This window comes from Anarhichas minor, unplaced genomic scaffold (genome assembly GCF_050575085.1).
Source record: "Anarhichas minor isolate MPS153535 unplaced genomic scaffold, ASM5057508v1 ptg000014l, whole genome shotgun sequence".
Taxonomy (NCBI): domain Eukaryota; kingdom Metazoa; phylum Chordata; class Actinopteri; order Perciformes; family Anarhichadidae; genus Anarhichas; species Anarhichas minor.
The window spans coordinates 522,496-549,838 of record NW_027466460.1 but is presented as its reverse complement, the minus strand read 5'-3'; the positions used below and the strand labels follow the sequence as shown (position 1 = coordinate 549,838).

Sequence of the window (27,343 nt, the reverse complement as noted above, 5' to 3'; positions counted from 1 at the left end):
TTAAAAGGTACAGATGTAATTTAAATATTTGATAGTGCATGGTTTTATTTTTTATTTGAGACGAACACCATACATACATATGAAAACATCTTTAGCACCAAGTCGACATTTATTTGCCACCAATGTTCTAATAACTTGTGGGCCGCCCCTCCCAACAACAAGGTGACCCTCTTGATGATCTGTATGATGTATTGGGCTGCGTTCTGACATCCTTCAACTATGGTGTTGCGGTTCTGAACATTATCTGGAGGACGTTCTCTGCTCTCACACTGGACAGACCGGCCCGTCCATCAAAGACATTCCTTCGTCCTCCAGGAAGGTCGTGGACTGAATGTAATCGCAGGAGACCTCCAGCTATGAGCCACAGACATAACTAACTAAATTGTATGGTAGACCAGATGTGCTATTGTAAAAAACATTTGATTCATTTTTGTGAGTAGTGTGTACTCCACCATGGAAATGGTGCGGGCTGTGGTTTTTATTGAAATGTACTGAACTGTAAATCAAACTCATCGCTGGTTATTTCAAAAGACTCTTTATTGTTCCAATCACAGACGCCTCTTTGTTGCATCTGTAATGGACAGTATATAAAAACACAAAGAAAATATACAACAGATGTTTAGCACCAGGTTCTTCAACAGAGAGCTGATCACAAAGACTGGGCCGCCCCCAGATCCCTCCTGTTGAAATGGCAACCATAGCGACACACACACACACACACACACAAGACACACTACAGGTTTAGGTTTTAACCTACAGCCAGACATCTTGGATCTACTTTCCCCTCTAACGTGATGCCGATCCAAGGTTAGTGTTAACGGATCATCTCTCTGTCTATCACATGGTTGATATTTTAAAGAGCAGTGGGCCTAGCTGGGCCCCAGTGGAGGTACGCGTCTCGCCGAAACACAAACTCTAGGGAAACCTAAACAGCAACACGGTTCCCACCTGCATTTAAACAGTAAATAATGCTAGTACGTTTATGATAAAAACTATTTAATGCTATTAGAACAATTAGGGATCTGTTATTTTTCTGCTTCAATGAGGAGAACAAAGCAGGTGGGAAAAAAGGGCAATATCTTTTAAGATCACATTACATGGCTATGGAAAAAAAAAACTAAAGTAACATCCCAGGCCATTGGTACTCGTGTACATCCATTCATCTGTCAGAAATAAAATAATTACTACATATGGATAAATCATCTGGGATTGTATTGCACCAAATCGATTCTCTAGTTTTACAGTAGGGTTTGGTAGTGGGACACGGGATGTGCAAAATATGGGGAAGGAATTTGTGTAGTGGGGTTAATAATCTCAGATGGGATAAGTGCAAGAAGTATATCCGACACCAACATACAGTATCTGCTTTGGGTGAAAACGAGAAGATACACAAAGATAAACAAGACGGATCCCACAAACCAACTAATGAATCAGGTTCTACCTCTCTGCCTTCCTCATCGCTTCACGTGCACCTCTACATTTTGTGGGGCTGAATACGTAGTCACTCAGAACGTTGGGGTTATCCGCTGTTTGGTGCCAACACTTAAAGATGTTTGAATGACATTAACAATTTGGTTTTACTACAGCTGGATGGCCAATTACTGTAGTTCAATACACCATGCTAAAGTTTGGGCACATACACAAATAGTGATGAAGGTGAAAGATGGGGCTTGGTTGATACAAAAGAGTCCTTCATTCACACCACGGTTTTGGCTACTGGCTTGTAATACAACAGTGACTGAAGCCTCAAAGAAAAATATGGCAAGCAAGGGTCGGATTGAGAGAATGTCATTCAATTTCAATATAATCTGGTCAAATTTAAAAGCAATTATAAAGAGCAATTTGGAATTTAAACTGCCAAAGTAAGGGTGACTATAAATTACATTTTTTTTAAATGTAATAATTAAATTAATTCTGTGGGATTTTAGGGCTGTGCATTTGTATGGTTTCAGGTTAAGATTTACATTAAAAGGTCACTGCCCGATGGCCTTGATAATGAGGTATATTTTGGGGGAGATGGCACCGTCTTTCCATACAGCCACTCTGACCGGGCTCACGGTAAAAGCAATGATCCCAATAAAACTCTGACGTAATGATTTGATCTACTAATGCGTTCGGAAAGACAAAGGCAGGTTTACGATTAAAAAAATCTGACATTTCTGTACATACATATCCATGGATAAAAATAGTGCAACATCAAGCATTTGTTAAGTTAGACTGCTACATAATTGCTGAGTGTAAGACTTAACCATAGCGGGCTGGTCAGTCCACGTGGTCAGCTCAATGTCCAAAGGCACCACGTTGAACCACAGTCCCTTTCCCAGGTCGGAGGCTTCATGCTTCATTTAGGTTTCTGTCAGAAAAGAAAGAGCACAACTTGATTTTGCGATGATTTGAGATTAAAGTTTGATAAAAGTTGATACTTAATAAAAGAGAGGTAGTTACCAAACACAAAGTCGCGCCACCGTGGCCCGGTTAGGCCCCTCATACGCGATTGTCTCAACCTCTTCGCTGGTGGTGGTTGCGGTGATTCAGTAGACACAACCCCAGGACTTTTGTATTTGCCTTTCTGCCTCCCCGCTGGCATCTCATCTGGCTCCTGGACTGATTTCGGTTCGGAACTTGCTAGCTCCCTTGGGGCGGTGCTCCTTTTTCTTTCAGTTTTCACAGCTTTAACAACTCCTACCAGTTCTCTTTCCCTTCCTGCAAAGAGGTATGCGGAAGGTGACCCGTCATCCAGTTTTACGGTACAGGAGTCCCACTCTTCCTCAGTTGACTCGTTGTCTGGAGAGTTGATCTTCCTCAGAAACACCCGGCATTCCTTCAGTGTCTCGGGACTCCAGGCTTTAGAGCAGAGGTTCTGCTCTTTGGTTACATCCTCAGGCTCCCGAGTTTGGTCAACAGAACTGTTCTCCAAACAGTCAGACAACTGATCTTTTGCTGATCTGCGCAATGACTTACGTTTTGGTTGTGGTCCAGTCACTACATGTCCATTGGAACAAGGTGTAGCTACTTGCATGTTTTTCTTATTCCTTCGCCTCTGTCGCCACCTCTCCCTTTCGTTTCGGGTTAGGAACCTCGTCTTTGCTCTACGTAGAGTGGTCCAGTATTTGCCAAATACTCTTCTCCGCAATTGGGCTCCTTGACTGAGCCTGCCTGTTGCAAACGTGGGAGCGAAAAGTTGTCGCCTGATCTTGTGCGTTGGCAGAGGCGCCTCATTTCTCTCCCTCAACCTGTTTTGAGCCTGTTGGTGTTGCAAAGGACTTTTTGGCACAGTTTTAGCAAATTTCTTGATGTGTTTGCGGAGTCGCTCTGCCTGAGGGCTGTGGCAAGCACTGTTATTATTGGCAGAACGAGGGAAGTGCATGAGTTCGTAAGGATTACGGGAGCTTGTCTTCTTGACAATAGCCAGAGACTGCGTCTCTGTGGTCTGCATGAACCAGGAGCAGATCTGCTGCATGCTGCAGGACCTTGGTTTGTCAGGAGGACAGTCAAACAGCATTCGGACAGAGGAATGTTTGGAAGTCCTGGTACATGAACTGTTGCCTTTAGTGCCTAGATTTGATTTAAAGGCAGTTTCTTTTCCTTGGTTCTCCACAGTGTTTGAGACCCAAGTGTCAGAGATGAGTCGTATTCGCCTGGCAAGCTCTTGGTTCATAGTCGGTTCCTCGGGTGATGCCGCCCACCACCTTAGTGTCTCTTTTGGGGTAAAGATGGAGTCCACAGACACCCCTGCCACTCTGCTCAGGTCCTGAGAGATGTTGTTCCTTTCTTGTCCGCAGAGCCGTCTCTTCTCCCTCGGCGTCTCTCCACTACTCTGTTGCTCCCCCTGTCTCCTCTCATTGCTGGCCTTGTTTAGCAGGAGTTTTTTGGAGCGCCGTAGCAGAGCATTGCTGTGGCTGTATGATCTAGAGGTGGCAACAGCGTGCAGGAAGTGGATCGAGGGCTTCCTCACTCTCATTGAGTGACGCACTGCTACCGGCTGATTTTGCGGCTGGCCTTTACTTTCATCCTCTGTTTCAACTCCTTCAGTTTGACGGATTTTGCTTGTTGACTGACGACTGATTGTCCAGGGCTCTTTGGCAGATTTGAAATCTGGTAGGAGAACTTTTCTATGAATGTGTGTTTCCGGAGACTGCAGAGTATCCTTATTTATCTGAATTTTACGCTGCCGAGGCGACACTGTGGTTACTGTGACTGAGATCCCAGAGATTTTAACTTTTGCAGGTCTACCTGGTTTCCTTGAGGGTGCAGAATCATCCCTCTTCTGACATTTGATGTTACTGCTAGATTGAGGGGCAGACTCTTTTACAGGGCCGACTAAATTCAATTCCTCGGGAGATTCTGTTGAGGCTGCTTTGACATCACCTGAGCTTGTCTTAGAGTTGTGCATTAAAATGCCCAAGTCACCTTTTAGGCCCACTGCTTGCCAAGCATCATGGAATTCTGTTTGCAGCTGGTCAAAGCCCTCAGACACCATACGTTTGTTGGTGTTGTTTCGCCTTGAACGGCCATACACTACTGTTATTTTAAGGTTCTTGTTTACATTCTCCTCAACTTCAGACGCTACAACAGATTTTCCATCGACCGTGTTTGCCCCCATTACTGAATCCACAGCCTTCTCCTTGCGTGGTCGACCAATTGGCCTCTTTACCTTTTGCTCAAGCTGTGGTCCCAGCTTCTTGGGCCGGCCCGGACGCCTTTTTGGAGTGGTTTCATGGAAAGACATCGAGTCACCTGGTGATCTCTGGCTCTCAGCTCCAGCTAGACGCTTAGTTGGAGTACCTTCGCCCGATCTTCTGGTGCCTATTTTAGGTGATGACGAAGCTGACTTGGGCGAAGACTTGGCTGGCGAGGAAGAAGACTTGGGTGATGAAGAAGCTGACTTGGGTGATGAAGAAGCTGACTTGGGTGATGAAGAAGCTGACTTGGGTGATGAAGAAGCTGACTTGGCTGGTGAAGAAGCTGACTTGGCTGGTGAAGAAGCTGACTTGAGTGATGAAGAAGCTGACTTGGGTGATGAAGAAGCTGACTTGGGTGATGAAGAAGCTGACTTGGGTGATGAAGAAGCTGACTTGGGTGATGAAGAAGCTGACTTGGGTGGTGAAGAAGCTGACTTGGGTGATGAAGAAGCTGACTTGGGTGATGAAGAAGCTGACTTGGGTGATGAAGAAGCTGACTTGGATGATGAAGAAGCTGACTTGGATGATGAAGAAGCTGACTTGGGTGATGAAGAAGCTGACTTGGCTGGTGAAGAAGTTGACTTGGCTGGCGTAAACGCAGACTTGGGTGATGAAGACGCAGACTTGGGTGATGAAGACGCAGACTTGGGTGATGAAGATGTAGATTTGGCTGGTGAAGAGGCTGATTTTGATGATGAAAAAGCTGACTTGGGTGATGAAGGGGCTGACTTGGGCTTGGGTGTTGAAGAAGTAGATCTTGCAGGTGAGCTAGCAGACTTTAGTGATGCAGAAACAGATTTTACTTGTAAAGTGACCGGCTCAGTTCTCTGGCTTTCTTGTTTCTCAAGTGTCCCTGACCATGAAGACTCTATACACGGGTCAAAGGGTTCCTGTGTACTAGAACCTGAATATGCTGACTTGAGACTGTATCTCAGCCCTTCCTTATCCTTTACTGGTGAAAAAAACATGAGCTTTATCGGACTAGTGTACTTGACTTGGGAGTTGGGAAGGCTCTCGACACAGGTAGCAGACGTCATGGTGACATCCGTATTTGATGGGTCTTGGGGAGTTCTTGAAGTTGCCTTTGAGCCCTGTAGTCTTTTTAGAGATGACCGAAGCCTGCCATCTGCCTTATCGTCCGGGCTCTGTTTTGTAGGACTCTTGTCTTTGGCAGCTGCAGTTTGTGGAAAGACCTGGTTTGTAGAGAGACCTTTTGACTCTGTGTGGGATGGCCCACATTGTTCTCCATGTGTTGATTCAAAGGTAAGCTTCCATGTGTGCTCAGGTGAGGACAGAGTGGCTTCACTTCTTGATTCAAACTGGGTGTCCTCAGCATCTGGATCTTTGGATAAGGCACCCAGGAAGCTAGATGTCAAAACCTCTTCCTTTTCTGTTCCCTGGTTAAAGTCCCTGCTTTCAGGGAAACATGCAACATTGTGCTTCTTCCAGGAATCTGTGATATAAGAGGAGAACCACTGTGGGGGCACTATATTCCTACTGGATCTCCTTGTGTCCTCTGAGTGGTGTGGTTGACATTTCTGCCCATCTCTAATAGAACTATGGCAACCTTTACCTTTACCTGGTCTATTGTCACTGTCAGGGCTTTGACCAGGTGCGGCTTCTTCATGGTTCCCATCTCCCTCAGGTCCACTACCTATACCGTCTTCTTTACAGGGCCTGCTACACTCTTTTGCCGGGGTTGCACTCACTGTTATCCCCTGTGTTTGTACATTGTCACCCTTTGAATCTTGTTTGCCATCATTTCTCTGCAGCTCAGGGGTCGGTATTTGAGGGTCTGAGAGGGTAAGATATTTTTCCTCACCAGATATGTTCTCCGTCGCTTCTGCTTTAATGATCAGAACTTCTTCCGTCAGTACAACTGTCTGTACGTCCTCTTTTACTTCATCCCTTTCACTTTCTGCAGTGAGGATGTTCAGTGGTCCCTCCCTAACTCTATAATTCTCTTCAGGTTCCAAACCTACCTCCATTTTGCTGTTAGACTCCTCTTTAACTAGGTTTGAATCTGATGAAGAGGGTGATTTAGTTACAGTAACATTTCCATCTTTCACTCTTGCCCTCTTTGCTGGTGGTCCCTTTCTACTACTGTAGCACTGGTCAAACATGGCAAAATCTCGCTTCATTTGCACGGTTTTCCTTCTGGTTGAAGCATCGTCGGCAGGTGTTGCTATAGCAGCAAGGACTTCTTGGCGACGTCGGGAGCGGGTGTTAGGTGACTTGGGCTCTTTACTATCATGGCGATTGAACAGCTCACTGAGATTGTAATCACTAGCACTGCCTGTATGAAGCACGGTGGTGATAATTTCAGTCAAATGAGCGTCAGCCTGACACTGCAGGTCCTGACTGGTTGAGGCGTACTGTTGCTTCTCCCTTTCAGAGACATTAACAGCTGTTGCAACCAGAGGTGGCTCCTTCTCTATAGGTCCGATTGTCTCCAGTTTCTCACTGAAGCGATTCACAACGTCTTGCAGTGAAGTCCCACTTGGGTTCTGCTCAGCCTGACTACTTCTTGGGTTTCTATAGTCTCGCTCCCCTTTTGCAGCTGTATCCACATCTGCTTCTTGGTGGCTTGTATTCACGAGACCATCTTTAACCATTGGGTCAGCTTCCTCCTCTTGTCTATGGTGAAGGAGGGAGGGTGGCTTTTCATTAGTTTTCTTATTGATGTCTAAGGGGATAGGGGACAGAGGAGGAGGAGAGGGGCTCTGCTCTCTCTTCAGGACAGGACAAGGGGGATCCCCATCTCCAACCCCTCTTTCTATTGTGTCCCTGAACGGCATCAGACAGGCGTTGTTTGAACAACAGGGGCAACAGTGGGGGTTGTGTTGGTTACAGCAGATCGATGAGGAAGGGAATAAGCTAGAGGAGGGAGTGCACAGTGAAGGGGATTTGGATATCGAAGGAGAGGATGCAAATGAACACACCATGTTGTCGATACGACCTACAGCAAGGCTTTGGCAGGAAATGCAGCGCAGCCTCTTGGGGCACAGAACAGTGTAGGTTTCCATCCTACACCTCTGCACACAGCAGTAGCTGGAGCACAGAGGAGCGTCACTTTTACAGTCTGTTAAAGGGTAGTGGTGGATGCTACGGTTGGACTTGGAGTCTCCTGGATGACACATTGTGCTGCCATGACCTTGATTATCCCAATCAATTAAAGGGCAGTAGGGGCTGCTGTTACGGCCTTTACAGTCACTAAATGGGACTGTATTAGGGCTAACAATATCCTGTGGGCTTACGCCACAGTGACAGCAGTGAGATTCAGTTTGGCCTTCAGGTCTGTGATTAAGGAGCAACAGCAATTTTTCCTGGCGAGCCAGCTTGAGGATCTGGTAGAGTAGAGAGCGGTGTGCTGAGCAGAGCGAGCTGAGAACAGCACCCAATGCAGAGCTCTGAAGAGTCCCTCGCTGTCCCAGATCACCCAATTCTTCCACACATGATGGCAGCAGGGAGCTAGAGGCAAAAATAAAAAGATTGGAGTTTTATTCATAGTGGAGCCAAGTTTAAAAGGACAAACAACACATACATACTCACACAGACTAACAGGTCTGATTATGTTGTGAGCAACACTATAATACACTTTATATTGTGTTATTCCCAGCATGGTCTAGTACACCATCTGCACTTCATTTTAATGTGAATATTCTGTAATCTTCTGGCCTGTTTAGTGAGGCTAACATTTTTGGACTTTAGCGGCAGAACCAAGAAAGACACTCCAGCAGACACCTATTCACCACACTCACAAACTTCTCCATGCACTATCATGTTGAACTATGTCCCATCTATAAATTCATTTGACAAGTTTTTATTATTGCTGCATTATAAAAGTTGTTTGCAGCCCACTGCATTGTCTACATTTGCTAACATCATCAGAATAACACCAGAGTAAACATTTTGAAAACCACACAAAGTGAGTGCCTTGTGCTACACACACAGCCACTTGTATTAGACTGTAACAATGAAAAGGAAGCGAGTGTCCTCGTGAACTGTTAATAATCTGCAAGACCCTGAAACAAATCATGATGTTAGTAAAATGATGACAGCTGGCCACTGATTAAAGAACTGTTTTATTGACGAGTTGCTGAAGGCAAACCATAACATTCCGCTGAAAGCAGAAGGAACGATTGTAGAACGCTTCAAACTAAATGTTAACTTCAACAGCGACAAAACAGCTCAAAAAAACCTCTGATCTTCAAATCAACAGTTAAATTAGGTTCTGTGAGTGATTAGTTTCACTAGAAAAACAAGTAATTGATTTTAATATCATTAAACTAGCTTAAATGTTTAATTATGGATAATATGTCCAAGAATTGAAGTGCTGTATAAGTCCAGCCCTGGTCAGGGTTCAACTGGACTGGATGCAGTAGAAGTGGGTTACATTCTGTAGTGTTACTGTTACCAAATGCTTGATTCTTCTTCTGTTTTTTTTAAAAAATCACTTAAATAATTTAATCTCAACATAAGCACTAAACAACCACAATAGTCAAGGGTGTCCCTTTAGCACTAAATAAATGATATGTGCTAACATTTAAAAGCATTCATGCAGCAATACACACTTCACATTTCATCAGAGTGCCCGATCACAAATCAATAGCTACAACAAACTAGTAAAATTACAATCAATAAATAAGTAGGCAGCAACAACACAATAAAAAGGCTTCTTATAAATCATAGTGCAATAATTGATTGATGCATAAATAGCAGATTTTTGTTCAGTCCTTTCAAAGATTCACCAGCAGTTCAGTCCAAAAGAAACTAGAAATGCCTTAAGCTTGAAAACAAGCCCCGGTGTGTTCCCAGAATACACTGCAGTGAAACTTATACAATGAAAGACTTTTTCTATTTCTCAAGAGGTGTTTAGGCTTGTTCACAAACGGGCTCTTTGATATAAATAGCAGATCATTCCCAGAGTAGACACATCATGCTGCACTGTGCTGTAGCCCCAGACACAGGCACTGTGTACTGTTAAGAGTGGACACATTCAGGAGCGCACACATCAGTGTTTGTATAGTTGCCAAAGTTACAACAGGTTGAAATGCCAAAACAACCTGACCAAAAAACACGTTTACCATTAGCCTTAAAAATTACAAATAACACATACAAAGATAACCGACAAGGACAAATACTTGCACCCAGAGTCTCTGCTTCCTGGTGCAGACCAACAACATGGCACACCTCCTGCACATGCCACATGGCAGAATTCCAACCGTATAAAAAGAAAAGAAATCTTCCACAACAAAACGGCCGACTGACTGTATAATAATTGACTTGACAGAAGTGTAAGTGTTGATGATGGCAATGCATTTACACCTATGTTCTTTTTCCTTGAGAGACAAACAGCTCCCTAAGCTAAAGCCCAGAAACCTGACTGGCTGTAGGCAGATTAAGTTCAGAGGTATATATGTGGCAACGAGGTTAGATAGAAATAGAGAGAAATAGAGAGAGAGAGACAGCCAGGCAGACGTCACAATAAAACAAATCAAGCAGCTTTGTGTGGGTAACCCTGAACTGCTGCTTTGGTAGCAGCACTGTTAATGGAAATAGGCCCATCTCAGTGGCAGACACAGTGTAGACGCAACATTTAGCATTTCCCCAGACGCATACAGAGAAGCCTGTGAGCCTCGCGCTGAATCAAGTCATTGTCCCACCAAAAAAACTACTGGAACCTCCAGTAGTCGACAAAAACAACCGCCGCTAACGTTTAAACCGCGGCTCCACACATTACAATATGTGTCGCCTTTGGAATTTCGGCTCGTTGAAACAGGCTTGTTGTAGCTCCGCCTCTTTGTCCCGGGGGAAACGCTCCGGTAAAAGTAACGTTCTAAGCAGCAGTCATGTATGAGGTTTACAGTAATACAGCTACCGTAGCAGAATCAGTACATATCTGTGGTAATAAAAGAGCATCTTTTTACAAACGCAACACATACACAATAACATACATTTTCCCAAGCTTATCAGCGCACATTAGAAAACATGCTGCACAGTTGCATTCCAACTACACCCGATACAATGTTCAGACTAGCTTAGCACAAATAGAGAGGAGAACTATGCGGACATAAAAATGGCTTTCTCAAGCTAATCTCTTCAACGGAAAAAAACTCAAAAGCAGGTTGTAGCCACCACAGCGGATTATACTGTACAATCTCCCTGTTTGCAGAGGTGTCTAACGATAGCAAAGAGTTTTTAATCTGTTATAATGGCTCTAAGTCACTTCAGTGGCCTAGGTAAAATACCCAGAGAGAGATAGAAAGCTGCAAATGACAATCATCAACGCTCCATTAAGAGGGAGCTTAAGAATTGAAACCTGAATAACCTAATAATCTAACAGCTAGCAAACGTGAGAGTCGCACTTTGTTTCTCAGCTCTACGGGGTCCACCAGTGTGTTCCTCACACTCCATCCCGGGCAGTCTGGTGGGCAACAATCAATGTCAGTTTTTCTCTTTGAAGAAAAACTAAATCACAGAGACATGAAAACAAAGTTAGGAACTTCCTCAAGGTCTTGAAGGTGTTATTTTATCCTGTTGAAACCCCCTAACAAGACCAAAGCCAACCACTGACTTATCCTGAATAGTACGGTCTGTGTAGCCACTGATACAGCGGACACCTCTGTGCCTTTGAACTCCACTGTCATCCAAGAAGGACTGTAAACATACAATCTAATGTGCACCCTGTAGCACAGGGCACAGTGGAATATGATCGGTTGAAAAAGTCGTGGATAAAAGCAGCAAAGTCAGTCATACCCGATGAACGACAGAAATACTACTTTATCGCATTTTGTGCCAACAATCAGCCACTTTTCCAACCAAAAAATGTAAAAATATCCGGCTTTGGCTACACAGACAATACAGGTTAGTAGGATAAATATTCAGTTTGGGTCTTGGTCTTTCAGTGGGATTTGTTGATAAGTGTAAGCAGATAATATAAAGCAAGCCATATCCTTTAGGATCTTTTAGCTTTAATGATAACAACTGAAGCTTAACTTGGGCAGCCCCCTGTGAACAAAAGCTGCAATGGGCACCGCTGGACCTCGTAGCTGCTCTGATCCCAGCCCAGGACTGAGCTGGAGAAACACAGCTGAAAGTATGGCTGTCACGTTACAGACACAGAGTTAAAAGACCTGAATATCAATATCCATATATATTTTGTAAAGGCATGTGTTGTGTTAAACAAGTGTCTCCAGAAAACATGTATCTTGTCAAAGGTGATGAGTTCAAGTGTTGAGGAGTTCTAGAGGCGTTCTGTGGTCTAGAACATCTTAGCGTCAGCAGCTGAGGCGAGAGTCCCTGAGTTAGTGGAACCGGTCATGGTACCAGAACCAGACGAGTTGGAATTGGACGAGCAAAAGATGGCAGATTTCTTCTTGGGCGGGTTCTTCAGTGTTCCAGTACGCTCTTTGACTTTGTATTCCAGTGTGCTATGGGGCACCCCGTAAACCCCCTGGGCCTTGGACACGCTCATGCGACCTCCCATCACCATGGTGATGGCCTCCTCTAACAGGTCGTGGTCGTACTGCCGGTATCTCCCGCGCTTCTTTCTCGGTTGCTTGTCTTTATCCCGGACGCCTCCCCCGTCTTCTGAATCATCCAGTGAGGACCCGCGTGGTCCCAGGCGATGAGGTGACTGGTTGGCACTGCCCGGACAGCCGTGTGGTAAGATAGGAGGTCTGAGTTTGAAGAGGGTCGAAGGTCTCGCGGTAGCTGTCGATGAACTGCCGAAACCCTCCATTGACGAGGTACGTTGATTTAGGTTGTCTGCCACGCTGCCATTCTCAGCTGGGATGGACCTGTTGTGGTCGGACAAGGAGCGGACCTGAGGAATACGCAGGGAGGTGGGTGGCTCCAGACTGGGAGTGGGGCTTGCTGGGGGCTGGAGAGCATCCCTGAGCTGGGGGAACGAGTGGGGGAGGGTTTTCTGCAGACCGCTCGGCTGGTAAAAGGTAAGAGAGGAAGAGGGGAAACTCAAGTCTCCGTTCTCCTCCGCAGCTCCTCCGATTTCTGCCCGCTCTGCCCACGCTGCCACCTTCTGCAGAACAAGACGGGCTTCGCCGCCCAACATTGACGACATCACATTGTATGATGTCACTTCATCCCTGAAATCTCTGCTTCCTGGTGCAAGTTGATGTAGTATCCCCAGCCTTCCCTCAGCCCAGCCGTCCAGACCTTGCCTCAGGGTGTGAAGGGGTATCCCATAAAGCAATGCGGCCCGCTGCTCCTGCAGCCTCCCAGAACGAATATCCTTCAAGGCCTTGGACAGCAACCCCTCAGACAGCTCCAAGCTCCTCTCAATGTACTGCCTGCGCTGCCTCCTAGGGATGGGAGGACCAAACAGCAGGGTCAGGATGGAGGTGATGGAGGGACTTTGATTTTGGCATAGGGGACAGGGGGGTGCAGAGCGAGGGGTCCACTCCTTTATGCCTTGTGTTGGTAACATCACTGCGACTGTTATGTTTCATGTCTGTCTGTTCTCACACACATTCTTTGTGTGTGGCAAAGCCTCTTCACGTCCAGGTGGGACAGTCTGTGAATGGCTGGGGTTACTTTGGCGCTCACACACGCATGCAACCCTTGTAGTTTTGTGATATCCTTCAGCGAGAGTCCTACATGCTTGAAGGTTGAATTATCAAACTCATCACAACCGGATAAGTTAAAAAAAAGGAGGTGAAATCGTTATGAGGTAATGCAGTGTTCTCCTCATTGTACAATGCTGAGCTGTTGGCAAATGTTATAACACGGTGCCATTGCTGTGACGTTACCGCTCAAGAGATAAAAGAGTCAACCCCATAGAACCAAAACATCAAACACAAGCTAGCTCCTCATAATGACTAGAGAGGAACTGATCAATGCAGCGCCAAACGACAGAAACACAACACAGTGTTGATGCTAACCCTCCAGTCCTTGTCATGCTACACACCTTAAAGTACATTTAGTAGACAATAATGCTGGACTCAGTCAAAAATGGGGATTTCCTCACATTTAAAGTCATGTTTAAGGCTACATCCACACCAATACGTTTTCGTTTTAAAATGTATAACTCTTGCTACATTAAGGCCTAGCATCCACACTGTTCCGGCGTTTTAGTTTGAAAACAGTGTGATTGTCTTTTAGTCTGGATGGGCAGAAACGGAGACCGTTTAAAACGATGACGCAACACCCACGTTCGCTTCTTGATTGGGTCTCATCAGTCACGACAAGTCCTTCCCGGATTCGTTACGCACCTATCATTTGACCCTTTCCCAGAAGAAAAAGGACATCACCCTTGATTACCAAGCGACGACCAGTGGTTCATTTAAACATGGATAACAAATCACAGGGGCGGCCGACATTGTTGTCTATGCTAGCAGCTGTTGTGCAGTTAAATTCTACATTTTATCATGCTACGACTGCCGACACGCGCAGGAGGCAAGCTATTTCTCGAGGGATTTTCTAGCTGCGCACCCAGCGGCGTTATCAGCCCCGCAGAGAGGGTGATGGACATAAAATGGAGGACTTTTCTTTTGTTATCTATGCTTATTTTCTTCTGCACAACTATTGTGAATGAAGAAAAGCATAAAAGCTCTCCAGTATGACAGGGGCTTCCAGCCACTAGGCAGATTTACGAGCGTGAGCACGGACAACAACAGAACCGAGGGAAAACAAGTGAAACCTGTGTTGACTCAGTTTCTAGACCCATAATATCGTAAACTGTCTGTTTGAGTGTGTGTGTGGGAAATATAGAGGACCATAAGTATCAAACAAGACCTTATACTATAGGAGGCAAAATAATACGCCGTTGTATTGTCTGTTACTAAGCAACCAACCGCAGAGTGGACAATCTGCTTCCTGTTTCCACCGGCACTACATGCCCAGTGTTCGTGAATGGTCATGTGACATGCATTTTCAGGCGAGTTGGTATAGACGGTGATCATTTCTAGAGTGGTACTTAAGCGCTCGTGTGTACCGAGGTCATTTTCGCTTTAGTGTGGATGTAGGCTTCGTCATGCTGGGTTTGGACAAAAATGCCAAGTTCACGTAAATGTAATATTGTATTCAAGTAGAACCCCCAGTTTTAACTAATAGCTTCCACGAGGTCAAACACCACTAACATTCATAGCCAGAGGAAATCCAACAATACAAAGAAACTCTTACCCTGAGGCTTTGTGATTAGATGGTGAATTTGCTGAGCAGGCAGAGTTCCTGTTGGAGAGGTCGAGCACGCCATCTGTTACAAGAATAATTCATTTGAACTGGTTTGAGTTGCAGTGCTTTGATACCTTCAGTGGTACGACATCAACGTCAACATCTAAAAACTTTAGAAGCTAGAAACATCTCTTCAATGGCTTTAAATTGAGAATCGGTTTGATGCTTTCCCTACCCGGGTCACTTTCACTCTCTTTCTCCTCCCCAGTTCGGCTCACTGTGAGGTCCAGAGGGGCGTCGGATGGTTGTGACAAAGGTGATGAGGTCCTTGTTGTAACACCATTTGTACTGGCGTGGAGTAGGCACTTGGATGCGTACTCCAAGGCAAACTGATGTATCATCTTCTTCATGAGCTCCTGAGCAACCGGAGGGATGTTGGTATCACAGCCCAGGGACACATCTAATGAAGAAGGAACAGGTGCAATAGAAATAAGAACAAGACTGGATGAACAAGCAGGATTTTGGTTATTCTTATAGGACAAGATAAGAGAGGACGTTTTGTTCTGTTTTTTATCCTCACGGAGAAGTTTTTCTGATATCTTGCTTTCAGGAATCTATTGTGACACAAATCTCTCCGGGTCCCAACACGTAAGCAGCAAAAGCAACACGTGTCTGCAAAATTGTATAACTTACAGGGCAATATATTAGGAGGTCAAGTATCAAGAGTTGGGAAAACATCCATCTTTCAAACTTTAAAATATGCCTTTTGTTTACACCCTGGTAGCGGTGGGCAATATGTAGGAATCCACCGATATCTTTTCTTCTGACCAAGGACAAGTACTAAGATTTGGGTAGTTACAGATACCGATAGAGCGTTGTTTGCAGTAGAGATGTTAACAATTAAACATTTAACCGTGCTATCAGTTAAACAGTTAAAAACTCACAGCCCACATTAAGAGAGCCTTGGCCGGAGTTGTTGCTAACTTCGGGGTTAAAGTCCTTCACTTTAATCATCAGCTAGCTGACGAGCAAGACATGAGAGCTTGGCTCGGCTCTTGAGTTGAAGCATTTATTCACCAAAATAAAGTGCATGTTACTGCTGACTTCATGCTCCTGATCACATTCACGCTCCCTCTCGTGATGGACCCCTTGGGCCGAACTCTCCCATTAAAGGGATAATGCAACTTAGCTGTATAGCGACTATTTACTGTGTATACTTCAGAGGGAAACTGTGTAGTACTACATTTGCTTAACAGAAAAATGTTACTGGTTACGTTGCAGATTTGACTGCCAAAATATAACAATTAAAATATGATGCATTATTATTGATTAAACAATCCCGCAGCATATTGGAATTGAAAGCTCCACCTTGAACAGAGGTTAAGTAAACTTAAGTTTATGTGCTGATATGGCGTCCCTTTAACTTTTCACTTGAACTAAACACTTGAATGCAGTAGTTACACTATTACTAGTTTTACTTAAGAACCATTTTTCAGTACTTCTTCTACCACTGCTAACACCAACATTCCTAGTTAGAGAAAAGGTGGAAATAAGCCAGACAGTGTTTGCCTGGGGCATTCAAAACACTAAATCCAGCCTCGAAAAACACACCCAGGTTGAGGTTACTCACGACCACAAACACTGCTGGAATAAACGTGGCGGGTATAAATTCCAAACATGCGTTTTAGTCGCTTGCTTTGACAAAACCCTCGCAGTTATAAAGTAGAGCATGGATTTAATTAGCGGAGGTATTTTGCTGGCCATAACATTAATATTATTATAAGTTAGTATCAGGTCTTACAGCGGGGACAAAAACACACCCAAGTTGTGCAAGTATCACTGCCTGCAGCATCAGTAAATATACTCTTAGCCGAGCTATTCATTTCAAAATTAGTTTAGGATTAGTTGCTTGCTTTGACAGAACCACCTGCGGTCATAAAGTAGAGCATGGATTTAATGAGCGCAGGTATTTTGCCGGCGGTAAACTATGATATATTATACGTTGGTATGGCAAAAACGCACACAGTTTGAGCAGCAATGGCAGAATGGCTCGGCTCCTGTAGGCTATCCGCTCGTGCTCGCTGACTCCGGGGACGTGAAGAAAAGATGGGTTGTAACGTTATCCAGCATTAATGTAGCATTAGCAGCCAGACTGATCTGCAGTCACTGAGCCGCTTATAATATATAATTATTAACTACTGATGCCAAGTATTGTTTTCATTTATTTCCTAATCATTTATACGTACACGTTGTATTAGGACACTATGGGCAATGATGTAATTTAATGATCAGGACTGTTAATGACAATACTAGATTTTTGTTTAATTTTTGCTTTGATGTGATGTGTACTTTGATTTACTAGGAAGGAACTTTGCTGGATTAGCCACATTCCTGTCTGGTTTTCCATTAATTATCATAACACCATATAATCTAAGTATGAAGCAAGAAACCTCCGTCTGGATGTGGGTGTTGCTTTGCATATCTCGAGAACCGTTCAGCCGATCTCCTTCAAACTTGGCGGGTGTATTGCTGGGGACCGAAGGACGTGCAGTGTTGAAGTTGTAAGGATTTGCACACGCGTCACGTTCAACATTATTGAACTTTGAATAAACAAGCTAACAACGCTCTGTGCAGTAGCGGGGGGGGGGGGGGGCTTGAGGTTTCGGCGGCCCCTTCCTAACGGGCACGCAATCTGAACAGCAACGTCCCAAACAGCACTGCGCTAGTATTATTGAATCATTCTATTTACCAATACCGTGATATAAATGACATGAACCACGATACAGAATTTCATCCATGTGATTAAATTACAGAACATTTTCCGGTGAATCCTTGGGATTACTTCAAGGACCCCCGGCCACATTTATGGGAACTCTTGAGCTAGAATATAATCAAGGAATTGTCCCCTGATGAAGTGTTGACCAAAGCCTGGGTTATCCAGAGGAACAAAGACACTGTGCGTGTTTTGTATTCATTTAATTCACATCCACGGCAGCAGCCAGGTTAGAAAAGGATATCTCATAAAACCGAAACTAGTTGTATAGCAATAATGGGATTTGCCAATTTGTTCAATGCTCCACAAGGCGAAACAGAGTCTTGACTCACCTTTTTTGTGAAACACAGCTTGGAGGATCCTGTGCGCTGATTGGCTGCTCTCAGAGATGGTTGGAGCCGGACAGGGAGAGTAATCAGAGGGGGAGGAGAGGGGCGACGTGGCTGCAGGCAGATGATCCTACAAGAGAAAAAAGGGAAAAAAGTTACATCACTGACATATATCCCATGACACTCTATTTAACATCAAACAATACAATTAGAACAACTGTCAACAGCCACGGGTAACTTGAATAGGCTTGTCTAAAGGCAAATTACAACAGAATGTGTGGATTATCTTGACTTAAACAATCCTTACACTGCTGAGTTTGTCCAGGGAAAGGCTGCAGAACGAACATTGAGAGCAACTTGTTTCCGAGGACCAGTCGTCCACCTCTTCAGGTTCACAGTCTGAAAGACACAATGACATCAATAAATGAGGGTACATAAAGGATCAAACAGCCCCGTACAGTGGTCACAATACAGAATTTGACAAAAGGCTGTAGTGGTTCCCAAACTGGATCATCACACCAATTTTATGCCAAGAGAATACTTTAAATGATAGTCATATTGTCCGACAATAATAAGACAATATATACCGCAAAACAACATATACGCTTCAGCCAAGATTTTGCTGTATGGTGTACAGCAGGCAACACTTACAGCGAAGATCTCGCACTTGAGAACATCCTTTAAACAGGTGTGCCGGATCGCAAACTCTGAATGTGAGATCACCGAAATGTGCAGGATTTTTTGGTTCTTTCACTACATGAATTATACTATTCTAAATATATCTGGTTGTAGCTGACAATTGTGGGCAGAAAGGTTGCAAATCAAAGAACAGGATGGTGTCATTACAATATTGGATTGGTTATTTTATCTATGAATGGTCTCTCAATTGAACTTCTAGAAAATGTATTATAATATACAGATATATACGTATGTATACATATATATGTATGCATATATATACATATATGTATACATATATATTTTAATTGACAACCGGTTGCAAGTGCTAGTGGCCTGTGATGGCGAGCTACAAGCTAATGCCGATAGTCGAGCTACTGCGAGTAAAGAGTGGTGAATGTCCCCGTCAGATGTAACTGATGAAGTTGCAATGATCCGACATGCCGCATTTCAAAGCGGACTTGATGGGAATCAACTTAGCTGTGATACATTTTGCAATTAATTACACATTTTATATCAATTACAATTCATTTACATTGTCTGTACCTGAAGTAAGCGTACACATTTTGACTGAAAGCCCAAAAAAGAGCATCAAAAATCAGATTTCATCATATCCATAAGAGGTAATATTATGACAACAACTTGGGACCAAATGATGGTATTGCCACTCAATGGGCAATGATACACAGGGCAACATTTTGGGCTGTCCCACCGGTGCTTTTCCCCACCACTAAATGGCTGTGCACCTAGGTTCTAGGGTCAGTTTCATCTAAATCCAGCATCTGTATCTATGCTATCCAGGCGTATGCCCTTGTTAATAAAATGCATTATTGTTTAACTTATTATCTTTAAGTGGGAGGAATTAGGGGCCAGTGTGCCATGAACCTCTCGTCTAGCGTTGGGTTAAAGTTTGATACAATGCTGCCTTCTTAAATGAGGAGCATGGTTGGTGGTGCCACTGGTATGTTTTTAATGATATAAATGCATGTTTATACGGCAACTGTTTTATAAATATTTCCTTTGTTGTTTAACTGGCTAGCAGGACACGGGACAGAGTGGAGGTCTAAAGATTTCTACCACGGGGGGGCTTTTTAAAAACGTGGGTAAGGTGAAGTTGGTATGTGCTTACAGGTTCTAGCAGGTGAGGAGAGGGTCACACATGCACAGGGGACTAGTTTAGAGGTGAAATAGATTTACAGTTCCATGCCAGATAATTTAAACCATGTGTTCTTACCATAGGGTCAGATGGACTGTGTGTCAGTATGGGCATCATCTATGTAAAAATGGCTGTTTAATAATCTAAGTGGGGGAGGGGTACAATTGGATCATCTATCCATTATTCTAGAGATAAATGAATCTCAGTATAGAAGAATATCTCACCATTCTGTAGCTGTGAGTCCCACTTTAAAAACAACCATGGTAACATTATATAAACGCAATACTAAATGTATGTTTACAGTGACTCAACCCACCTACACGGTCCTACAGCCACACATACTCACTATGGAACTCAATTTAGTGCATCTGAAAATGGAAAAATGCTGATTGCTACAGACAGGGTTGAGAAATAATTTCTTTGTTGGGAATAAATATAAAATACAACTATGATTACACAAAGTGATGAAGACTTTTTTAATGCACACACAAAAACCCACCATCAAACAAACTGAGGTCCCTCAGCAGCAGTGGGCCATAGATTCCCTCCAGAATGCTTTCGAACCCTGCAAGACAAATCGAACAGAGACCATCCTTCAGTACCGACATGGACAAGATATTGTTGTTTTTCTCCGAGAGCCAAACTAGACCAGTTTGACGGCAACAACACAGATTCTCATCTGCCACAGACAGCTGTCACCGACACATGTAATGTTTAATAAAGAGCCCATGTCATCATTTATTAAGCAAAACAAACAATTCATATGATCCGTGAATGGTAGTAACATTAGGATTTCCATTTGGTTGTTGGTTTAGTGCATTCAGATGTAATGTCACTGTGCTTAAACGTCACAAAGCAAAATAAATCCAGCTAGCTTCGGGTGAACTAGCCTAAGGTTACCGGCTTCTGTAGCATAAAAACAACGTTCAAAATAGCAAACGGTACGAGGAGAAACGTCACACGAGACCACTGAAACGTCCGCTTTTCCCATAGTGCACTGACATTAGAAGCCCGAACATTGCAACAATCCCCTCCCCCAAAATAACAGCAACAGCGGTAATGTTAGCATAGCATGTTAGCCGGGCATTAGCATAGCCAACATATATGTCAATAAACAAATTTAGCTAACGTTGGAATTATCGGTTGGCTACAAATATATGATACACATTAATAATACATGGACGATATCATCTCAGTCATGTAACGAAATCTGACTGAGCTAGCACCGGCGGATAGGAAGCTAGCTTAGAGGGACAAAGAAAAAGGAGCCAACTCGAAGGGCTAGCCAGCTGGTAAATATTAGCCTGCCAGCTTAACTTAACTGCTAACGTTGGCCACCTATGGAGTCAGGCTACTAGCTAGCTTTTAGTTCGCTAGCCTAAGCTAGCAATCAAACACAGATAGGGATAGCGATCTCTCAGCTACCGGGCGAAATCACTTTGAAGCTCGTTGGGGTTTTTTTTCTCACAAAATACGAAACTGCAAGTGGATCATACCGACGCAGTGTATCAATTTGTGTCGCCAAGAATCAAGTTCCCGCCGAAACCCTTTCCTTTCGCCCGTGCATTTGCAGCACTGCACGGTCGCCATTCTGCTGCGTCCTTCCCCCCTCTCTCTCCCTCCGTCTGAGCGACAGGAAGCGGCTGTGAACGGTCTACAGCTGCAGCGCTCGGCTGTCACGCTCACGGCTCACCGCTAGAGGGAGATTTGCTTTAGATAACATTGGGCGTTTTTTTGCCCTAAATTTGGTCTCGCGGATAAAACAGACTCCCACTTTCTTAAACTGTTGAAATATTATTTTTCCGTGACTTCAGTAAACTGCCTTAACTTGTCTGTTGTGTCTGTGTTATGTGTCATTCCATGAACCCAAACCAACGTTCTTGTGGCATTCTCTGTTAATTGCATACTGGTGTCCCTGTATTAAATGTTACTTTGGTAAAATGACGGACAAATTAGGCTATCAGTTATTCATCAGGTTTACCAGAACTCATATATATCCCTGGGGAGTACTGAATAAAGGTTTTTAATATATATAGTTTTAACCAGCCAATGATAAGCAGTTCTGTAAAATCATCTGGGGTACTGATAAAACCAATAAGACTAAAATAAGAATAAAGCCAAACTTGAATGTTATCACTCTGTCAACCTAAATCTAAGTCATTTCTAAGCAGATGCTGACAGTCTGAACGGACTGGCTGCTTCTCCCCAGTGCCGCCACGTGAGGGCAGCAGAGAACTTCACATTCTCTCAGAATGCATCCATTGGGTCCCGCGTGCATCAAGATTTTGGCATAAACACAGGGTCGGACGAGAAGTAACTCGATGATACGGTCTTCATTCATCCTGTTCTCCAAAACCACAGGAATATAGTTTCTCTGTTTGCATGCAGTCGACAGGGCAGCCAAGCCCCAGACCCGTTAGGGGCCCCACATGCCCCAGTTTCATTGTTTGCCAATTTGTCTGTAAAAATTGTAATTAACAGCAGATTTAATGGGATTATGCACCACAAAATCACACATTATCCTCTTAGATAATGCACTCTAATGTCCGTCTTGCATTATCTGGGGGTCCTATCTTGAAAAGGGGCCATGGCATAGCTTTGTTTTTTGAATATGTGTATTATTTCAGTTGGAAGCATGTTTAAATGGCACGTATTACCAAATAAATTAATGAAATTACACAAATTGACACACACACACGGCCAACCTGGGGCCTGGTAATCCGCAAAATATAATTCAAATATAACACTTGTATTCTTTTTGTTGCATTGTGTACCCGAATGCACAGAGAGTTGGCAGGACAGGCTTGTTTGCCCCCCATTTCTGCCCCAGGGCCTCCTGACAGGTCAATCTTGCTATGCGTCCCGCAACGGTATGAGAACAACCAAACAGGAAAAGGGGTTCATGGAGAGAGTGTGAGTGACAAAGTGAGGGAGAGAGAGCAGGGGGAGGCCGATCGGACAACATATGGCGTCGAGTTATAACGAGCTATGGAGGGTCGTAGAAGCAGATAGGGAGATGAGATTCAATGTCGAGCTTGGAGGAGGCACGTGTAACAGGCCCAGGTGGAATTCATTGTCACGGCAATTTACGGCGCAATTGCCGTGGAGATGGCGATGAAAGGCGGCGGTGGCCTGGTGGACGCGCGCTTCTGGGCCAGAGCGTGACCAACAGCACACAGCCCAGCGTGCCCCCGGGAGAGAGAGACGATTACGCGCAGGGTCACCACAATGCTGTGTGTGTGTGTGTGTGTGTGTGTGTTTGAATGCACGTGTGTTTAAGTAAAGTGTATAACAGTGCAGTGTGACGGCGTGCGCATTGACTGATCAGAAAATGAGAGGCAGCTTAGCACTGAGGTGGTGGTCCCGCTGCTGCGGCCCAGAGGAACTTTTAACACCTCAGCCACCAACATATCTCATTACCACGCAGTTCTAAATGCAGTTAGGGCCAGTCAGAGGTGTGTGTGTGTGTGAGTGTGTGAGTGTGTGTGTGTGTGTGTGTGTGTGTGTGAGAGAGAGAGCCCGAGCATGACACCTGGATCTTGTTATGTAGTGCAGAAGAGGGGGGCAACAGTAGCTAAACATTATGGTCCGCCTCAGTTTCACTCCCTCATCGAGTCCAAACACAACAGCCAGAAATAGACTGTGTTTGACAAACAAGCAGGTATTGGATGTAGCCACGGGATGAAGGAATCAGGAGAGCTCATTACACTCATCTCGGTTAACTCACGCCCTCAGAATAACCGAGGCGAGATGAGGACCAAACCGTCCATCTTTCCACTTCTCCATCATCTCAGTTTCCCTGTGTTCCCTGAAGAGGGCGGTGTGGAGGACGCTGGTTAAAAAACACGTTCTGTCTATTAAATTTACAGGTGCATTCCATAGACCCAATGTTTTTTAGTTTTTTTTGTAAAGAAGATTAGAACCAGCTCTCCTTATGCCATAAAAGAAACACCTCACTTCTTTAATATAAAGAGGATTTAGCTGTTAGTGGGGTTATTATTGTTCACACTAACAATTAAAGTGGCTCGGCCCTCGAACCGACTGTGACGCATAGTTCCCGTATTTATTTTTTTCTGGTTCAAGACGTCTCGCTGAGTTTACTGCGCTGTAAGTGAAGGGGTAGAAAACGTTCACACTTATGTATGAGACCCCCAAAGTCTCAGGTAGATTTGACTTAACAGTCCCGTGGTGCGCACAAGCCAGTGGGGATCACGTTTAATTAGATGGGGCTTGATAAAGGAGAAAAAGGCTCCACTAAGGCTTTATGTCCAAAAGCTATAGGCCTACAGCCGGGGCCTGGCTTTTTTTCTCAGGTGGTGATTTGTGACAGTTGATGGATTGAGTACATGCTATACTCGGATCCAATGTGTTTAATCATTTGTATGTCGAATGAGTCATTATGTAATCCCCGACACGGCGCAGACCCTCACCACACTTTTTAGCGGGGCCCTCTCAAATGGGATTTCCAAAAAAAATCACTTATTCAACCCGCTTTTAAAGGCTTGGCATTGTTTTTATGAAAACATACCGAAGAGGGTGGGGTGTGTGTGGGGGGGGGGGGGATATGAATGCAAAGAAAATAAATATGGAAATGATTACCTGGGCGTTTTTTTTATTTTTGAGTGTGCACATGTGCAGAAGGCCTGTATTGTGCACGTGTGTGTGTGTGTGTTTGTGTGAGAGGTTAGAGATCAGCGTTATGGTTGGACCGTGGCCACTGTGATTACCACAGAGGTGCAGCATTCCCGTCCCTATATAGAATCCAGCGTGAAACCCTCACTTCAGCTTTCCCATGTCCACACACGGCTCCGCTCGCCGTTGTGCAAAGACATCTGTTTAGAATTCCTTGGCTTTAAATGAGAGGTGGTGATCGCCGTGTGGCAGGGTATTATTGATTTGTGATAGAGCCTCACTATACATTCCTTAAGACTCCATAAGACTCCACCAATACCTTCACATAACAGATATGTGTGTGTGTGTGTGTGTGTGTGTGTGTGTGTGTGTGTGTGTGTGTGTGTGTGTGTGGATGCACACGCAGAGACGTGGAGAGCTGCACTGCTGTGCAGGGAGACACCAAGCGGCTGCCGATTTGAAGAAGTCTTTCATTGCTTCTGCTCCGTCCAGCTGGTTCCAACTGACCCCCCTTCACTCTTCCTGTCCGTCTGAGCTGTCTGTCTTTGGAGCGTCTGGACAGGCCTTTAGGTAATGACGGGGCTCAGTGAGACGGGTTGTTTTTAGTGGAGAGGTAAGAGGTAAAACGGGGCTCTCGGGGCTCATGCAGGAGCAGTACGGAGGATTAGCATTAATCCTGCACACAATAAAGCACTCGACTTTGAAGCAACCCTGTGTAAAAATTAGCTTTCCCACAAAACTAAAATGCATTCTGTCCGTCACTGAAGTGAGGAAGTATTTGTTTTTTACACTGTTCAAACCGCATTCCTTCATGTCACTTTTGTTTTTATCTTGAATGTGGCTACATCCAAATTCAATAACATGATGTTTACAAGTGCAAACAGCTGTGAGCGGCAAATGTTACATCAATAAACACTCTCTTGCATTCAGCACGATAGTGCTGACAACATGAACTCAAACAGTACTGACAGACAGGAGTGTGTTTGTGTGTGTCTAATATATATCACCAAATCATATATATATATATATATAATAGATCTCACTCTATATTTGTATAGTACTTTTCATATAAATATCTGTAGTGCTTCACTCAATAGAACATATAAATGCTATAATACGTGTGTGTTAAATAAAAAAAAGTAGATGTGTGACATCCGTACACTCTTGTCACAAGATGCCGCGTTGTGAATTTAATTTATATAAAATGTATATAAGTTGTCATGAACACTGTTGTGCCTATCTGACAGAGATCATAAAATACAGCAGTACAACCAAACGATGCAACGGTGACACACGTCATAGTTCTCATTTTGTGAAATGCTCGTCTCCTCTCTCCGCTCGTATCACACTGTGGGCGGGACTAAGACGCATGGGTCTATAGGTGACATCACAGAGATTACGTCCATACTTCGTGTTGCTGGCCTTTGTAGGAAAACGTACGTAAAAGGAGGAGTAACTTTTCGTAGGAGATCATACAAACCGTTGTGTGAGGATATGTTGTGTGGAGACATGTCAGAAAAACACCTACCTTGTGGGTTTGCTGTTTTCTGCTCCTGTATGTACATTACAGCGCTGTTGTGCAGAAGGGTGAGTGAATGTGTGTTGCCTTTAGTGTCCTCCAAGACCCAGATGGTACTGTCAAGATGCCCACGGTGCTATGCTAAGCCGCCTGGCTCACCTCTGACCTCGTGCAAATGCAGAAAAAAAGGTGATACTGCAGAGTTGCCGTAGCTAAACACCTGCAGAATCTTAATGTGCATGTGTATTTATGAGCTCATCTGGGCACATGTGAGAGTGAGCTGACTCTTTCTTACACATGTGAGTCTGGACAGTATGTGGGCTCATTCTCTGTCTCTGAGGTGTCATTCTTTTTTAAAACGAAGAGGTGAGTTTCCATTGTCTCTGGTGTCTTTAGTGGAAACTTACCCTTTCTCCCGTCTCTCAATTATGTTCCTTTCTGCTAAATATATTAGAAAGGACGCCCCCCCCACCCCCCCTCTCTCTGTCTCTCCGTTTCAGTAATAGAACAAGGTTTATAAGCCTCGGCAGGCCCGGCTAATCTAACCCACATGCCAATAGCGCTGTGCCCATTCTCTCTCCTGCTGTAATGAAGCAAGCACAGACTCTGAAATCTACGATAATGTGTCTGCCTGTGTGTGTGTGTGTGTGTGTGTGTGTGTGGGAACACCAGATCTGGCAAAAGAAAATCCACCTCAGTATGGGCCAACAATGAGACGGCGCAGGGAGGGAAAGTAAGGAAAGTAGAGTTTCTCACTTTAAATCAGTTATGATTTACACACACATACACACACACACACACACACATATCCACACATGAATACAAGCTCATCCACGCACAGATGTTTCGACTAATTGATTGCGAGCATGCGGGCGTGCAGGCCCGCTGCTTGTGATTGGCTCTAAGTGTGCGGTGTGTTTCTGGTTGACACTAATAGACCACACAGCAGCGCTTCCCTCCTTCCCCTCCCACACACACACATAATTTAATCAAGAATTGGATCTAACGCAACCGAGGCACACTGCTTTATATGGTCATATGAAAAATCATTTCTGTGTGTGTGTGTGTGTGTGTGATTGTGTGCATGCATCCTGCATTAGGACGCTGGAGACATGTGTATGTGTGCCTACAGTACACCAGAAAACACATGCGGCGGTATAATGCTGGGAATGTCTGTCAGTGAGCGTGGTGACTGATGGAGTGTGTGTTAGAGCGGCTGACGTCGGGCATGTCGTCTCACACATACCCACTTCTCCACCGTGACATCCAGGAAAGGGCCGCAGGAAGCGAGGACGACATGTCTCTGTGTGAACGTGTGAATTTAAAGAGCGAGCATTTTCTTTTATAAATCTGACCGGAGGAAGGGAGGTTTAAAAGGGAGGGGACCTCTGCAGAGATTATTCTGGCACTTCGTCCAAGTATCTGTGTGCGTACAGTATG

General features: G+C 44.4%; 1 protein-coding gene across 2 annotated transcripts; it reads right to left on the bottom strand.

Annotated features, from left to right (window-relative positions):
* Positions 1 to 516: 516 nt before the first annotated feature.
* On the bottom strand, positions 517 to 21,392 carry lcorl (ligand dependent nuclear receptor corepressor-like). 2 transcript variants are annotated; one of them, XM_076091009.1, is made up of 8 exons: positions 21,249 to 21,392; positions 20,252 to 20,317; positions 18,226 to 18,317; positions 17,922 to 18,048; positions 15,052 to 15,276; positions 14,826 to 14,898; positions 2,446 to 8,153; positions 517 to 2,353 (listed from the first exon to the last, which is right to left on the bottom strand). In XM_076091009.1, exons 1-8 carry the CDS (start codon positions 21,340 to 21,342, stop codon positions 2,346 to 2,348), a joined length of 6,393 nt encoding a protein of 2,130 aa, XP_075947124.1. In that variant the 5' UTR covers positions 21,343 to 21,392; the 3' UTR covers positions 517 to 2,345. The 2 variants fall into 2 exon arrangements, with proteins under 2 accessions (XP_075947124.1, XP_075947125.1); XM_076091010.1 differs by lacking the exons at positions 517 to 2,353; positions 2,446 to 8,153 and adding an exon at positions 8,755 to 13,006.
* Between the last annotated feature and the right edge of the window lie 5,951 nt (positions 21,393 to 27,343).